Here is a 17,500-nt window from a genome sequence, read left to right as displayed (position 1 = left end):
GTTGCAAATTTAAATCCATTTCTGAAATTGTAAAAAATCGCCAACACACACAGAGATAGATGTACTCTTGGCTACGTAACTTTTGCAAATGTCAAGTTATGACACTAAGTTTTAAAGGGAATATCAACAACAGATGTACCAATTTAACAAAAAAACAGAACTCAAATTGGAACGATGGGAGCGCCACACGGTGGTTATTCCGGGAACTTTTTGATCAAGATAGCACACACTATATTGGCAGTTTTAAGAACATTATCAAAATACAATGAAACTACAAAACTCCGTGTTGAAACAGGTAGCAATATACTCTTGCTAATTAAATGAAGAATAAAAAAAATCTTTCCACTGTCCTTTGATACATTGTATTCTTCATTTAATTAACATGAATTTCCATAAAGTTGAGCCGGGAACAATTGAATATACTCTAGCATTTAAACAAGTAGCAAAAACCATTCACACTTCAGCTTTGTACTAGTGAAGTGGAAGTGTTGCCTTATTTGGCCTCAAATGATCAGCCAATATGTGTGGCTAAATAAATACCATGCCTACCAAATGAAGTGCCATATAGTGTTCCAATAGCATATGTTCTCAGTGCAATCTTGTATGTTCTTGGAGCTCATGCCAATTGGCAAATATGTTTAAGCATGAGGTTAACTCCTTCCAGAGAATTCATGATCATGTTAGTTATGCTTGTGAGAGCAGGAGACAATGGAAAGACCTTGTGTGTCTGTTGAAGAGGTTCACTTCATCAGCTCAGTTCCTTAACCCTATCTGCCTCAGGGTGTCCCCCTAATTGATAAAATGGGAAAGTTGAGATTTTGGCTGTCTTCAAAAGTGCGGGGTTGGAAAAAGCAGTATAAATCCAAAATTATCTAGTCATTAGGAAATATTATTATTGCATATTCTTTTCAAAACTGACTGATAGGGTAGTTTTTAATTATTTTATTGTCTTAGTTGAATAAATGCAGTACCTTTATGATAAAACTGAAGCTGTTTGGCTCGAAGATGTTAAGTATGTTTTTATAGAATTAATCTAAGACTGAAAAACTGCACTGGAGGAAAAATGTGTGAGTTAGCATGTATAACTTAATGGGTTAAATGCTTAGGTATGCTACCAAGCTTCCTGGAAAACACAACCCAAAGGTTTTGATACAAACCATAAAAAACAAAAAAAAGTTGGAAATGTATAACATAAGGTTGTGTAATACTTTTATTTTTTCAGTTGAAGTTATTTGAAAAATATAAACAAAGCATTACCTGCAATACTTCTTTAAGGTTTTCCTCTTGACTTCTAACTATATTTTGTTATGCATTTGACCAATTCCCAGCATTGTATCAACAGGGAGTGTTTTGTAACTATTTAACCTTCACTGGAAATAAACACTTGTTTGCACAACCATGAACATGTATTGTATACACTATTGGCTGAAAATTTTCAAAACATGTGCATTAAATGAAGAACTCACCATTGATGGGAATATACTGGACATGAGTACATAGGTGAACATAGGGACTGCTTCCTTAAGTGCAAAATTGTGTTTGTCAAATCTTGAGTATTCCTAGTACCATAGATATTTCTAAAATGGTGAAATATTATTCCATGTACAGACAGAAAATTTTACTTTAATTGCCTAGAAAACTGGGGAATTTTTTATCCTCTTTTTGGCGGACAAACTCTGCCTGAGAATTCTCTATAAGTTTCAGAGCCTATAAAATCAAATAGCCTAGTTGAAGGCTAAGGTGCACAAAGGAATCTCCGAGAATTGAACCAGGCCCATCTGGTCTGTAGCCTGATGTTTAAGTCACTGAATTACCATGCCCTCGGGGTATGGTAATTCAGGGAGGAAGGAGGGAGTAATGGGATATGAGCTTTGAATGTTAATGGGTTCATGAGCTCTCTCATGAAAGATTAGGCCAGCATCAATAGGTGTGTTTAGCTTGTCTATTTACCTGCCCACTCATAATATGAACCCTGAACCATTCAGATCGTAATCATATTGCCAACACATGGCTGATTAATGTCTTCTGAAGCTCCCAATTATATCGAAAGCTGCTTTGCCAACAGATATTGGTTTACATAGGGACACATGTGTCCAGGGAAAATACCTGCTTATGCACTCCTTAGAATGTTTCATTTGAGGTGGATATTGTGCAGTGTTCCATCCTTTGGCATTAAAAACTAAAAAATATGCAATTTGTTTTGCATGTAGACAATCTTGAAGGATACCTCGGCAAGACACACCAATATTTCATTCACCTAATTTGACTAAGATGGCATAGTCTTTTCAGGCCTAACTTTTCTGTCATTTAATGATCATCTAAATCTGGAATTAATCATTATCTCGAATTAGTATTTTATTGTGTGAATAATGAAACAATTACACTTTGATATAATTCATCTGTTTTATTGGTATATCTGTGATGATTGTCATAGTTGATGTGTTGTTTATTTGCAGAGTCCTTGGCAAATTTGGTGGTGGAAACAGGAAAATGATGATTGAGCCACAAAAACTGGATTATAATGAAAAGGAAACAAATGGTCCAGCCATAGTTGCTCACTTTCTGGAACACAAGACTCCTATTGCTTTTCCTGTGGAGAAGGTAGTCATTAAACATTTAATATTTGTGGTAGATATGGGTTTTAAATTATGCAATGATTTATTTTTGTATTTCCTCTCTTCAAAGTGCAGTAAAACTATGCCAATCTTCACACCCCCCCCCCCTCCCCTCCCCTTTTCATCTGGACTGCCGTGTAGTCCAGCCTATGCCCGTGTAGTGTGGGTGGTTTCTGAAAGAATCACTTCTTCTCAAGTTTCTCTGGTCGTGAATGAAAACCATATTAAAATAATTTGTAATTTTTCCAATAATTTGTAAATTATGAATTGCCTGTGCTGCATGAAACAAATAATTGACTTGTTCATCGAAATGCTGCACTTTGCCACGTCACCACTCAATTGTTTTCAATGGATTGTTAGTTCTTTCCATGAGCTTTTGTTACCCCTGGAGTGCATGACTAATTATTTTGAGTTCCTCTGCTGGTAAAAAGGTGAACAAAGTAGAGATACTTGAGAAGTTTGAAGCTGGGGTCCCTGTCATTTATTTGGTTCATAAGTTTGATATAGCTAAATAAAATGCCTGGTCTGAGGAAGAAGGAGGATAACATCAAGGTATTTGCTTCCAAGTGTGATTTTAATGCACAGAATATTGACCGGAAACCTCAGGAAAAATTTAGGTTGCCCGAAGATGAAAAGCTGGAAGGAGCCATCATCCGTCAGTGATATGCACAGGATTGATCAAGTGATGTAGGAATTGTTGGGAATGAATATCAAGATGCAGCCCAAAAACTTACATGTAGGGAACTAGTGTAAAACTAATGCATTTGGAGAACTTCACTGCAAGTAGTGGCTGTTGATGGCAGCTTTTTATTACTGATTATGTATGTATCTATGACAAGGAGATATTTTTGTGATGAAAGAGTGTCTGGTGAAGTCATGAGTTTTGATAGTGGTGCAGTTTAGCTATTTACTGGCCCTGCATGATAAAATTGTAAGCACTGATGGCTGATTATGATTTACAATAATGTCGAATGCATAATGCCTTTACTGGTTGGCTGTTTCAGTAAACATGCAAGCTTTATGAAGTGAATCAAGGTTCCTGAAAGAGCAATCAGAAAGGAAAGGATATCCATGCATCTTTGTGATAGTGCAGATTATAGCAGCAAGTAAAAAGTGTCTTGGAAAAATTTCGACAACCACAAGCTCTGTGGAAAATAATGATAGGCATTCGGCAAAGGCATGAGTTACTTGAGTTATCACAATAGACTGGTTAATAAATCACTTAGTTCCCAAAGTTGCAAAATATCATGTCAATGTTCTGGGAGTTCCATAGGTTGAGGTACAAATATTTTTTTACTTTGGACAATGCCCCTCCCAACTTGACGTTGAGTTGCGCATTGGGGATTGTGCGATTAGGCACCTTGCTTTGCCACCAAGTACAACTTCATTATTACTACAGATGGATATAAGTGTAATTATTGCTGGCAAGGGGTTGCGCAGGCAAAAGTTTTTGAATGATATTTTAGAAGTCCTGGAGTCAAGTGATGATCCATTGGCAGATAGCCGGTGACAGAGAGCAATAATGAATAATAATAATCAAAATTATAATTTGAAGTTTGTACTTCAACTTGGCTGACTTTTGGAGGGAGGTGAAACTGTTCACTATTGCAAATTATTTGAAAAAGATATTGTATGGAGGAGGAGGTTGATTTCCACGTCACAGGGTTTAAACCTGAAGATTATCAGGAACTTAAGTGGACTGCTGGGGAAATAATTTTCCCTTTAAAAAATCCTTAGGACTGGCTAAAAGTTGGAGAAGGTGATCTGGGTTTACAAACATTAAGAGAAGAAGTAATAGCTAATAGGGTTTTGGCAGTCTTACCTTTGGAATATAAAGATATGCCTGCTGAAAAATGCATTAAGATCTAGGAGCTCCTGGATATTATCATATATTTTATAGATGAGATATTGACAGAGACTGGTTGATGCGTGTTTATTCAATAACTCCCTAGAAAGCCCAAAGGTTTTCTTTTGTTAAGCCTCATCTCCCTCGAGAATGCTGTTAAAGTTTAAGGTATATCCCTGTCATGGTTTCATTTTCGTTGTTGATTGAAGCAACAAACTTTTGTTCATTTAGAAAATTTAAAAAAATCAATTTCGTGCACAAGTTAAACACTTCTATTAAAAAGGCTTAACACCTATTGAGGTAAAAGCCGAGTTGGATGAAGTTAATGGCACATCTGCTCCTGCGTTTGTGACTCTTTAAAATAGGGTAAATGAGTTTAAACATAGCTACATTGCCATAGATGATGAATATTGTTCAGGATGTCCTGTGGAAGTGATTGTCTCTGAAATGATTGACAAAATTCATGATATGGTGTCGAGTGATTGTTGACTCACAGTTAGTGGAATAGTTGAGGCCACATGCATATCCAAAGGTACTGGGTTTTCGATTTGACACTAAAAGTTGGGTGTGAAAAAAATCTTGGCAAGATGGGTGCTGTGTTTGCTCTTAGTCTAAAATGAACACACTGGTGGAATTGATTAGGAGGCTAGTCTGGTGCTTTTTCATCATAATCCTGGCAATATTCTGCATCAATACATTACTGTGTGCCAAGAATGGATACTCTTCTACTCTCTAGAGACAAAGGAACACTTGAAAAAATGGTTTTCTGAATGCAATCTGGCTCCGATGAAGGCAAAGATGATGAATTCCACCGAAAAGATGATGGCCGTGCTATTTTGGGGTGCATGAGGAATCGTCTGCATTAATTACTAGGAAATTACTATTAGGAAAGAATACCTTCATTCTTTTAGAAAAAAATCTTTTCCATCAAGACCATGCTCAAGTGCTCACCTGAGTGGTTTCATTGGCAAACATTGTGGAAATAAAGTTTGCATTAATTCAACATCCACCGTATTCATTTCCAATCTTGAAAACATAGCTGGGTGCAAAACATTCAAGTCAAATGAACAGGTCATTGCCAAGACAGATACCTATTTTAAGGATCTTCAAAAATGCCTTTTTGGGCGGCTTAATAAAGTTGGGAAAAGTGTATCAAGTTAAAAGAAGATTATTTTGAAAAAATCCTCACAGAATAATTTTTATACCATTGTTTATGAATGACTAATTGTACAACCCACGTAAAATGGATATCTGAGAACTCTTCTTAATTTTTAACACACTTCATGTTGGAAGGGATTCATTGACAGAAAGTGACATCAGTACCTAGCTTTTAAATTTTGATTAAATATTCTTTTCTTGTACTAGAAATTCATCAGCAAATACTCCAAGCACAATGTCAGTGTTACAATGTGCATTACTTTAAGTTATCATATCATGAAAATGTTAATAATTAATTTCTACCATAATGATCACAAGAGTAAAAACAAATACTCTTGCAGCGTTATTCATTTATCAATTGGTGTTACCTTGGTCTACTTTATTTGTTTAGAATCCTGCTACCATCAATTGCTATTAACTTTGCATGTTGTCCCTAAGAAAACCAAACACTGTTATATTCTTAAATATTTCAGCAAGATGAATTGAGTTATACATGTTAGTATATTTCTTCTGTGGATGGTATAATTTTTGGTATGTCTGAGAATGTAGTTGACTGAGCATTGAATCATTTGTGTCAACCTTACTAAAATTCACAAAAGAAAACTAGCCCAATTTTCTAAAGTTAGACAGACATTTATTGAAATAACACCTGATCTATTCTCTTAATTTGTGTAAATAGATTAGGTTAATGCATTGAAGGTACTTAAGAATAACTGAGCTAATTTCTGAAGATATTCTGCCATGCATTTTATTCATTTAGAATATTGTCAACATCACATGTGGTGTTTTTACACTTGAGGCTTCCAGTTCATAAATTTAAAAGGTTGGTGGTTGAGCATGCACAGGAATGGTGTTGATAAATACTTTTGGAGGGTTACTTTGGTGAAATCCTTCACTAATCCATATGTTTGCTTAATATGGCCCACTTGCCCCATATAGTCTGAATTAATGAGTGTTTGCTATTAATATTTTATTTCCTCCCTGAATTTTCTGTGAAGGATTTTAGAGTGATTTTTTCTTTTCTTTCTAGGTCATAGAAACTGCATTTGATGCGTTAAAATCAAGCACGACGGATCCATTTTACCATAGGCAGTGCTGGGAAGTCATTCGCTGCTATTTGGTGGCATCAATTGATATGGAAGATGACCGCCATATGATGCTCAAATTGCTAACTCATCCAAGGTAGAGTAAATTATGCATATTAGAATTGTGGCCTTAAGGTAGTGTTGAGAATTATTTTTTCATTTTATGGATTTAAAATTAAAGATCCCATAAATCATGAAATTCTGACTCCTGCTATCTTGAATATAAGTTACTGTCTTTAGCCGTGCTGCCCATAGTCAACGAATTTTGTATTTATGCTGAAGGAACCAAAAATGATAGGTCTAAAAGATATAACCCCAAATTGTCTTGCCTCAGTCTACGTCTTTTAGGCCTGGAGTATATGGGTATAACTTCGACCTTTGAGTGCAAGCTGATTTACCAGAAAAACACTTATTATCAAGTATTTTTCCTTCATCAGGCATAGAAATGATTAAGGAGATAACTTCAGGCGTCACTTTGTGGAAACGATACATATTGCAAAAGAAACACTTGGTTTTTCCACATAAAATATTTATTCACGACCTGAAGATGACGCTGAGCGTCGAAACCTAGGTCGTGAATAAATATTTTATGTGGAAAAACCAAGTGTTTCTTTTGCAATAGAAATGATTGCCTTGATTACAAAATTTTTATGCTATCACTGTTTAGAGTCAATAGTATGCAACAGAGTATTAATATTTTGTTGAAAATACTTCCTGAAAAAATCCTAAATAAATAATAAATTATACAGCACGATTAGCTGCATCTCACAAATGGCGCTGCTGAGAAGCTTAACATACATTGGGTATTGCCAGGTGACTCATTAAAAGAGTGAGGCCCATATTTTTAGGCCCAGTTGCTGCATTTTTTAGTTCTTAAAAATGATTGGTTTGGGTAGTCAGGGCTCAGGGATGAGTGCGTGAATTTGATATGTTTGGTTGTATAACCATTCATTGTCTTTGACAAATGATTAAAACCTTCACATTTGCATTTGCCTTCCTCAGGAAACCTCCTAATCCACCCACCCCCAGTCCTTTTGGAACGGTCCACATACATGCAACATATCCAAAGACAACTGAATGCAGCATTTCCTCTCTTTCAAACACAAAATCCATTTTGAACTCTTTACATTTACTCTTATAAATTAGTCCATTGCAAAAGACACAATTTAATAATTAGTGTACTGAAAATTCACCTATATATAAAGAGTTCCAATGCATTGAATTTCACGTAGCCCCGCAATCTCTGCTCTAAATCTTTGAAAAAGTGCAAATATTTTTTTGTCGTAATTAGAAACTTCCACTACATCTCCTCTGAATCTGTGGAATAATCTCTGCTGCATTTACCATGGTGAGTCGGAAGTGCTCAGCATCTGAAATATCCCAGGGGGGTTTTGAACGGGAAAGGGGGACTTAAAGGAAACCCTAACCAAGCAGAATAATATAGAGATTTAGGATACGAGGTCTGTTAAAAAAGTATCACGGCTTTTGTGTTTTTTCAAAAATTATTTATTTTTTCATGAATGTCTATTTTGTCCCCTTCAAAGTGATCCCCATTAGATATTATACACTTGGGCCAACATTTATTCCAATTCTCGAAGCACTTCAAAAAATCATTTCTTGTGATCTTGTTCAGCTCAGTTATGGGCCTCTTCAGTTTTGGGAACAAGAAAAAGTCACTGAGGGCTAGGTCTGGGGAATACGTTGGCTGCAGCATCATTGGTGTGTTGTTTTTGGCTACAAATTCGTACACAAGTAACGATGTGTGAGCAGGGGCGTTGTCATGGTACAAAAGCCAATTTTTGTTCTCCCACAAATCTGGGCGTTTTTGGCAGATTCCTTTGCATAAATTGCGCATAACTTGCAGGTAATATTAATTATTTATGTTCTACCCTGTGGCAAGAACTCATGATGCACCCTGCAATCAAAGAAAACTGTAAGCAAAACTTTTGAATTCGACGGAACTTGGTGCGCTTTTTTCGGTCTTGGCTCGTGCTGCAGCTTCCATTGGGATGATTGAGCTTTAGTTTCCACGTCATAACCATAAACCCATGATTTGTATCCAGTTATGACCCTCTGGAGCAAATTTGGGTCGTTTTGGACAGAGTCCAACACCTCATTAGCAATGTTTTCGTAGCGTTGCTGTTTTTGGTCGAAATTGAGAAATTTTGGCACGAATTTTGCCGTGACTGGTGTCATCCCCAACTCATTCGTAAAAATCGAATAGCACGACCCAATCGATATGTTTAGGTCCTCAGCAACTTCTCTAACGGTGATTCGACGATTAGCCAATACTATTTTCTTAACTTCATCAATGTTTTCGTCTGTTGCTGACGTGCTCGGTCGTCCGGCACGTTCTTCGTCCTTCACATCTTCTCGGCCCTCTGAGAACATTTTGTACCACCGATAAATGTGCCTTTGGTCCGAGGTAGCTTTTCCATATTCCGCAGTCAACTTCTGGAATGCGTCTGCGCACGTAATTTTGTTTTTCCCACAAAATTTGATACAGATTCTTTGATCCATTTTTTGGAACAGGCAAAAACCAAAGACAGGCCAAAACATGTCCCTGCAAAACAGCTGTCAAAAAGTAACGGAACATTTAAAATGGCCGAAATTTTCGACATAAGGAAGAGACACAAGGACCGTACATAACGCCACAAAAAAATCAAAAATCAAATATACGTAACCCGCAAAAATTCAAAATTCGCAACAATTTTTTAACATACCTCGTAGTAGTACGAAGTAGTTGACACAAATTTATTTTTCTGACATCTGTTCAGTCATTTTCAAAGTTACCATGTAGAAACAAGACTATGCATGCAGCAAAACTTATGTAAAAAATTAAGTTATTTTGTAGGCTCTAGACTTAATCTCTTTCATTATTATGCATCACAAGATTCTGCATAGAAGGATCAGATAAATTTAAATTAATTGGCAAGTTTTAAATGTTGAAGATGACCATTTTCATTTTTATGATGCAAAAATGAAGCTTTTAAACCAGTTTATTGTTAAAAGGATATAATTTTGCTTCCTTTTGTATGAGTTCTGATGTTTTTTCACAATAGTCCACACAAATTCCACAAGTCTTAAAAGTCCATAAGATATTGAACACAGTTGCAAAAAGAGGGTACTTGCTTGTAAAAAAAATGTAATTTGCTTAGGTAAGAAATAGAGAACCAAGCGTTGTTTGTCATGAGAACATGCATACTATTCAAATATAAAAACTTAATGACGTTATTTCTTGGTACGTGATTTGAAATCCCACAATGATTTTCCAGTCATATGACCAGATCATTACTTGGAATATCGTTATAGATATGTTTTCAATATTCTTAGGTAAGAAGTATGAACAATTTATAGCATTGGTTACAGCTATGAAATTTGGAAATGGAATAATGGACCATGCTCTTAAGTTTTTTGGCTAGTGTTTCATCTTATTTTAATTAAAGATTATTGTCGAATTAACCCAAGTTTCTTTATTTTTTCAATAGGTTTCCTTATCTTCTCTCAAGTTTCCTTTTCACCGCTTGAATGTATTTGCATCATGTAATACTCTTCATAAATTAATTTTGCAACACCAAAATGTAAGGTGTTTAGAAAAACTCTGATCGTAATGTAGGTCAGAGTAAGGCTCACTTATCCAAAAAGGACAGTTATCTTGAACCACTTGCTATGCTTGGCTTCGACTTAATTTATTTATGCACCTGTAACTGGATTTAGTATAATGAGTGTAGGGTTAATCCATCACAGTGTCATCTGTGGGCCCACATTTGTGGATAATCTGAATAAATTCGTATTATAAATGGACAGTTGCAGTGCAAATTGCAGTGTCTTCTGTGGGGGCACATTTGCAGATGATTTGAAGAAATTCGATTTGATTTTTTGAGGCATAATGAACGCTCAAATTGAATAAACGATCTGATTAACTTTAAAAGTTAACTCTTACGGAAAAAATTTGAGACCATCGGATTTTGAAGTAGCAGGTGACAGGAAAATGATGCACTTTTAAAGTTAAATTTTTAATAAATAATCTGGGACTTTTAAATTTTGCAGCAGTTGCTAACAGTGTATGAAGAATCTGTACACTGTTCAGTATTAATCATAATATGTGTTTTTAAATGATGTAATAACTTGAGAAAGAATGTGACAGGTTAATTGGCACTCCTCGTTGAAGAGCATGGCTTGGAATATTAATTTGTGCTGCCCTTTGTGAGCAGGCGAATTGAAAAAAATTGATTTTATCCTTTTAAAAAATATCCAGAAAAGTAAATGCAAATCAGACCTAGCAGGTGTTGCTCTTTGTATTTTTAAGCCATTTATGAAAACAATTGGAAGCCCTTACTCTGTACTTTCGTGTTGTGATGTTTCTCTAAGTAAAAAAAAACAAATTCATTTTCAGATTTAAAATTATTATGATTAAGATTTATCTGTAATATACAACCCAGGTAGAATGCAAATTGTGCCAACCGATAGTGGCCCAATCAATAATGTGAGTTCCATTTGTAGTAGCAGCTCAATCTTACACTTGTATATTTTTCTTTGGCAGCTTTACTGATGGGAAAATCCCTCCAATACAAGGACCGGTGTATAAGTGTACTGACAAATTATCTCGAAATACTCATCAGACTGCTCTTACTGGTAAGTTAAAGACCTTAAAGTCAATCAAACATCATTTAATATTAATCCAAGCATGCTTCTTAAAATGGTATAGCTTTTATCTTTTTTAAAATTCCTGTCAGAATAAAGGGAGTTGTGGGGTGATCTAAGTCAGAATATTTTCACTTGCATTATAACAACGATGCACTGATTGCGTAATATTACTCGTCTTCCAGGTATGTTTGTAGCTGCAGCCATTAAGGAAGTCAGTTCATTTGTTCTACCCACCTTGGTATCTCTTGTTCGTCACTACACTCTTGTGGCCATCTCCCAACAAGGAGGTTTGTACAAAATTACATATTTTACCTTTTACTAAATTAATATAGCCAATATTATTGACTTATGTTCAGATGAAATAAATTTTGGGTATATCTAAGTGATAAGTGATTCGTTCATTATTTAATGGGGAATTTAGTCTAGTCCAAAAATATCAACCAATAAGGAAGGACATATACCCGAGGTTGAGCTCATGACAAATTCCAATGTTTGATAATTTTACTAATTATGTTTATGTTTACTTATAATGCATCATCAGTAATTTTGTAATGGGAATAAAATAAATGGAGAGGATTGTCTGAAACCGAAAAGAATATTCCATAGGTGTTTTAATACCCTCTGAAATTATTTATTTTTCAGTATTATGTTTTCCATTTAGCTGTTAATTATGAGGGAAGCCATAATCTTACTCTCTCAACTCATTCTTGGAATGTATCTAGAAAGATAAAGATGAGGTTTGTTCTTTCACTTCGTTTGGAATGAGGTTTGGAGAGGAGTAGGCCTTCTAGTTCAAGTCACTGGGATTCAATCCACCCATCACGCTTGCAACCCCCCTCCTCTTTCTATCTCATTGTGCTTGCTTAAATTCTTGCCTCAACGTCTTTCAAGAGATAACAGTCTCCTCACCATATCCATTATGTCTCCCACGGTGCAAGATTTAAGAGTGTTTCACCCTATTTAATGACATACCCGCAGAGACATGCCTAGATCCTAAAGTAACGGGTTCAGAAGCTGTCTCCTATGGTAAGTGTTGTTTCAATGACAAAGAACAAACTCATGAGTTTGTTCTTTGTCATTGTTTGTTTTAAGCGTTCTTTGTCATTGTTTGTTTTAAGCGTCATTAGTGACTAATGATAAGGGCCTGTAAAAAATGCCCCTCTAAATGTACGCTGAGGCTTGATTTTGTTTTAAAGTCAATGTTTGGTTAATGAACCATGTATAAATACTTCTAGTACTGATTACTATCTTATTTGGCTGGACTACGAAAATGATTATATTATTCACCTGCAGTTTGGAATGCAATTAGATCTTCAACTGCAGGACTCCGCTGGTAATTCTATACCAGATTACTCTAAAATGGCCTCGATTCTGAATGACTTCTACCCATCCCATCAAAATCCCACAATTTCAGTCAATTCAGCTAATTATTCTCATATTCCTAACTCATGCCATTCATTATATATATTCCCATGTTCAGCCATGGAACTGACCAACATAATCAATAAATTCCCTAACAAATTTAGTCCTGGATCAGATGACATCCCAACGATAGGGAAAGGTCGTTTAATGCTATTAAAGATCAGCTGCTGTTCTTAATTAATGAATCCCTAAAAACTGGAATTTTCCCAAGCCCTCTTAAATCAGCCAATATGCAAAGGTTGCAAAATGGCAATGAATTCTTAGAGACCAATATCCCTGTCGAACCAGTTGGGGAAAATATTTGAAATAGTTTTTTATCATCGTCTAGTATCATATCTTGAAACATATAACCTATTATCCACATCTCAACATGGATTCAGAAAAATAAGGTCCACTACAACAGCCACATATCACATGGTGAATCAAATACTTTTAGGATTAGATAATAGAACTGAAACTTTAGGATAATTTTTTGATTTCACTAAAGCTTTTGACTTCGTCAGTCATCAGTTACTCTTGTATAAACTGAATTGCTACGGTATAAGAGGCACATCCTACAAATGGATTGAATCATATCTAAGTGAACAGCATCAGTATGTTGAACTCTCAAGAAATGGCTCTCAAAGTTTCCACTGCAATCTCAGTAGGTGTAGAAGGTGTGAGCATTCCCCAAAATTCCAGTACCCAATTCCTGGGAGTTATCCTGCATAGAAACATGTCTTGGGAGGAACACATTTTCAAATTACGTTCAGAGTTAAGTTCCCTATGCTTCTTCATTAGAAATATGTGATATTCTGTAAATTTAGAGGTCCTATCCATTTACTTTGGTGAATTTTGTTACCATGTTACTTTTAGTATCCTCTTATGGGGTTCCTCCCCCCATTTGGGTATAATCTTCATAGTCCAAAAGAGGATTATGCGTATTATGAGCAATGCTCCTTGCAATAAATAAAGCAAAAGAATGGTGGAAGAAAAGATGGTGGAAGATGCAGTGCGAGGATATGGAAATTCTGCAGAGGAAGGGTGAAATCGGTACGCTGTACAGCAAAGTTAAATCGTTATCGGGAAGTAAGAAAGGAAGATCTATGCTAACAGTTAGAGATAAGGCGGGTAAGGTAATAGTTGACACAGGAAAGATCCAAGAGAGATGGAAGGAATATATAGAACTGTATAGTAAAGAACTTCGACCAACAAAGTTAGGCATAGAAAAGGGACATGACGTAGAGGAAGATAGCTTAGGTCCAGGCATACTCGACGATGAGATAGAAAGGGCATTAAGGGAGATGAAACTGAATAAGGCTGTGGGGGTGGATAGCATTCCCGCGGAACTATTAAAATGTTTAGGAAAATATGGTAGGAAGAGGCTCTATGGGCTGATTCGTAGTATTTATGAGGAAGGAAATTGGCCGGAAGACTTTGTGAGATCTGTTTAAGTTCCTATTCCGAAAAAGGTAGGGGCTACATCATGTGAGGACTACAGGACGATAAGTTTGATATCACATGCAGCTAAAGTTGTTCTCAGGTCAGGGTTTAGGAAGGGGAGAGGTATGCATGATGCCATTGCAGTAATGAGATTATTAATCGAGAGGAATATAGAACACAACCAGGAAGTATTTGCCTGTTTCGTAGATTTCGAAAAAGCGTTTGATAGAGTTAATTGGGAAAAACTAATGAGTATAATGCAGAAAATAGGAATAGATTGGAGGAAATGGAGGCTAATCCGCAACCTGTACATGCCTCAGACTGCACAGGTGCGGGTTGGGAACGGGGGAGTCCGGTTGGGCAGTGTTAGGAACAGGTGTAGGGCAGGGTTGCCCATTATCACCGTTGCTGTTCAACCTGTATGCAGAGGAAATGATTAAAGAGGCATGGGAAGAACTCGAGGTAGGAATGAAAGTGGGCGGGGAATTCATAAAATCAGTTAACTTTGCTGATGACCAAGCTTTAGTTTGTCAGTCAGCCAAGGGGTTGCAGGCAATGCTGAGCGAATTGGAAATTCAGTGCGACAGGTATTGGTTGAGAATCAATACTAATAAAACAAAGGTTATGCGATTTTCTAGAAAGAAAAAGGCTAAGATAAACATTAAAATAGGAGGGCCAAAACTGGAGCAGGTAGAACAGTTTATGTATCTATGTATATATATTACGTATATGTATATATATATATATATATATATATATATATTTATTATTATTATTGCCATATTTAATTTAATGTATTCTAATGCCCCATTTGTTCTTTGATGTTTTATTGATCAAGGCTTAATGCTGTCTTTTATTAGGTCCTTTTCCTGTTTCATCGCGCCAGTCAAAATTGACGGGCATGGATCCATTGGTTCTGGTTGATTCCCTTGCTGTGATAATGGGGCATGAGGAAAAAGAGCTCAGTAAGCCGGGTCAGGTTGCTCTCATGCTCATCCTGGAAACAGCTAGAAGTGTCCTGGGATCGAGGGAAAGGGTGAGATGTGTGATGTTAATGTTGTACTTTATGAATATTGTTAAATGTTTCAGTTGGCATATCCAAATGTATGTTTAGCTGCAGAATGGTTTTCTTTCATACAAGTCCCATTTCAATTTTCACAGTTTCCTGGCACTCTTAACGTAATGCTCTTTAAAAATAAAGGCATTTTAAGCTATTGAGAGTTTGGATACTTTGGTTTCTGAAAAAGTCCTCTGCCCTGGTGAATACAAAAATTTCAAAATGTCTTAATACTCCCTGATAGTTCGGGCAACTATTTGCAAAAAGTTGTTCTTATTATCTGTAAAAATGTTATTTGGGTTAGTGCCTGTGTAAAATAGGCACTGCAGTCAATGAGGTTTTGTTTTTCTCTGATCTCTGTCTGCTGAAAATTTGGAAATGATTTCTAATTGTTGTGGATATTTCACCTCCATGTAGCCTGTATTTTATGATTGTTTGTTGTCAATGGTTCTTTGTTCTTGAATTGGATGGATTGCACACATGTTTAAGTCACCCAAATTGTGAAGTGGCCCTTCAAACGAATCCCTAAGCTAATTGGTGATGGGTAAACAGTTGTGATGTGGCTTTCTCTGGCAATTGATCGTGTGTTAAATCTTTTGTCCTTTTCCTATTTAGCCTCTTTCATTTTCTCTGGACATTATGACTAAAAAAGAGCAAAATGAATTTCAGAAATACTTTGGTATTCAGTCTTCATCCCTAGCCTTTGGAATGGCCATCAACCATTGTACGGCTGGTTTTTCTTGCTGCCAAATAATCTGGGTTGGAATTTGGGCTGGGCTGGAAGTTGGGTTGGAATTAAATGGATGTAATAAGTTGATATTCTTATTAAATTGAGGAAATAGCTATTTTGCATGTAGTGAAATAATAATTTTGTTTTTAATATTGATTATTGCTAGCAATTGAATAGTAAGGAACGTTTCAAAATTGACAGGCTTGCAGATTACCCATGATGGAGTACTTAGCTGATAGTATGTGCAGCCTCTGTTATGATCGAGCTTGGTATGCCAAATTGGGAGGCTGCATTGCAATCAAATTACTCTTTGAGCAAATGTCCACTCAGTGGATATTTGAGCATCTGTACCTCTTTTTGAAGGCCCTGTTGTTTGTCATGATGGATCTTACTGGTGAGGTAAGTAATTTCTTAAATAACCTAATGTTTATCACTGAACAGGCATTTGCCTCTCATAAAAGTTATTTAAAATCAATAAAAAATATTTTTTTTTTAAATGAGCATTTGTAAAAAATTGATGTGTTCATGGCAAAAATAGTATTGCTGTTGGAAAAGTGATATAATGGCATATTTCATTCAGGTTTCAAGTGGTGCTATTGATATGGCCAAAGCAAATCTTGAGCGTATGCTGACAGCTTGTGCTGCTCCGCTGCCTGAGAACAGTAGCAGTGAATTAGAGGAAGCTCAGCGTAAGAGTCTTTTTGATGTCACTCATGAGTTGGTCCGACAAGTGACGTCTCCCAATACTCTTGTGAGGGAGCAGGTAAGTTCTCATTTTAAACGTCATTTAATGTTAGATTTTCAACTGAGCATCAAAAATGAAAGTGCCTTTTAATTATGGACTCGGTCTTAAATTTTATTCTTAATATGTTTTAGGTATTCTACCATGTAAATAGTTGTTCAAAATGGGCACTTATGCAAATGCATGTATGACACAAGTTACAAGTCTTAATTGCAAATTCATCTTTTGTTATCGACTCACAGGCCATGCATTCTTTGGAAGTGATCGCAAAAATACAAAACAGATCCGTGACTGATGTCATGGAACCTCACAAAGATGTTCTGGCGGACATGATACCTCCCAAAAAGCACCTACTACGTCATCAGCCCGCTAATGCTCAAATTGGTTTAATGGATGGAAATACATTCTGCACTACTCTGCAACCTCGACTTTTTACAATAGGTAAAGTATAAGATAAAACTGTGATTCATTTCAAATGTAGAATCAGTCGTTGGTGACAGTTGCTCATTTTCAGTCAATAAACCTATGTGCATTCTATTCAAATTAATGTTCCCTGTGTTTTTCAAGAGTATACGGATTTTTCATTTTTTCACTGCTTGGTTTTTTTCACCCGGAGAAAACTTAATTTTCATCGGGTTATTTATTTTCTTGCAGTTATATCTATGTCTGTTGGAAATATTTTCTCTTTTTTCCTTCTTTTCACGAATGTTTGTGTATTTTTACAGATCTGAGTATTGAGGAACACAAGATATTCTTCCTCGAATTAAAATCTTTGT

General features: G+C 36.0%; 1 protein-coding gene across 1 annotated transcript in view; it reads left to right on the top strand.

The window, feature by feature from the left end:
* Window positions 1–17,500, top strand: part of Nipped-A (Transcription-associated protein Nipped-A) — a 132,535-nt gene that overhangs the window by 36,703 nt on the left and 78,332 nt on the right. Inside the window, exons 17-25 of the mRNA XM_071598887.1 lie at window positions 2,457–2,601; window positions 6,650–6,801; window positions 11,248–11,339; window positions 11,534–11,638; window positions 15,056–15,231; window positions 16,184–16,381; window positions 16,563–16,745; window positions 16,967–17,165; window positions 17,450–17,500. The exon at window positions 17,450–17,500 is cut by the window's right edge and continues 72 nt beyond it. Coding sequence (XP_071454988.1) covers window positions 2,457–2,601; window positions 6,650–6,801; window positions 11,248–11,339; window positions 11,534–11,638; window positions 15,056–15,231; window positions 16,184–16,381; window positions 16,563–16,745; window positions 16,967–17,165; window positions 17,450–17,500 — 1,301 coding nt within the window. The remainder of the gene's footprint in view (window positions 1–2,456; window positions 2,602–6,649; window positions 6,802–11,247; window positions 11,340–11,533; window positions 11,639–15,055; window positions 15,232–16,183; window positions 16,382–16,562; window positions 16,746–16,966; window positions 17,166–17,449) is intronic.

Source organism: Hetaerina americana, unplaced genomic scaffold (assembly GCF_022747635.1).
Source record: "Hetaerina americana unplaced genomic scaffold, ioHetAmer1.1.p SCAF_10, whole genome shotgun sequence".
In the NCBI taxonomy this organism is placed as follows: domain Eukaryota; kingdom Metazoa; phylum Arthropoda; class Insecta; order Odonata; family Calopterygidae; genus Hetaerina; species Hetaerina americana.
The sequence above is the reverse complement of the archived record's forward strand: the minus strand, read 5'-3'. Positions and strand labels throughout refer to the sequence as shown.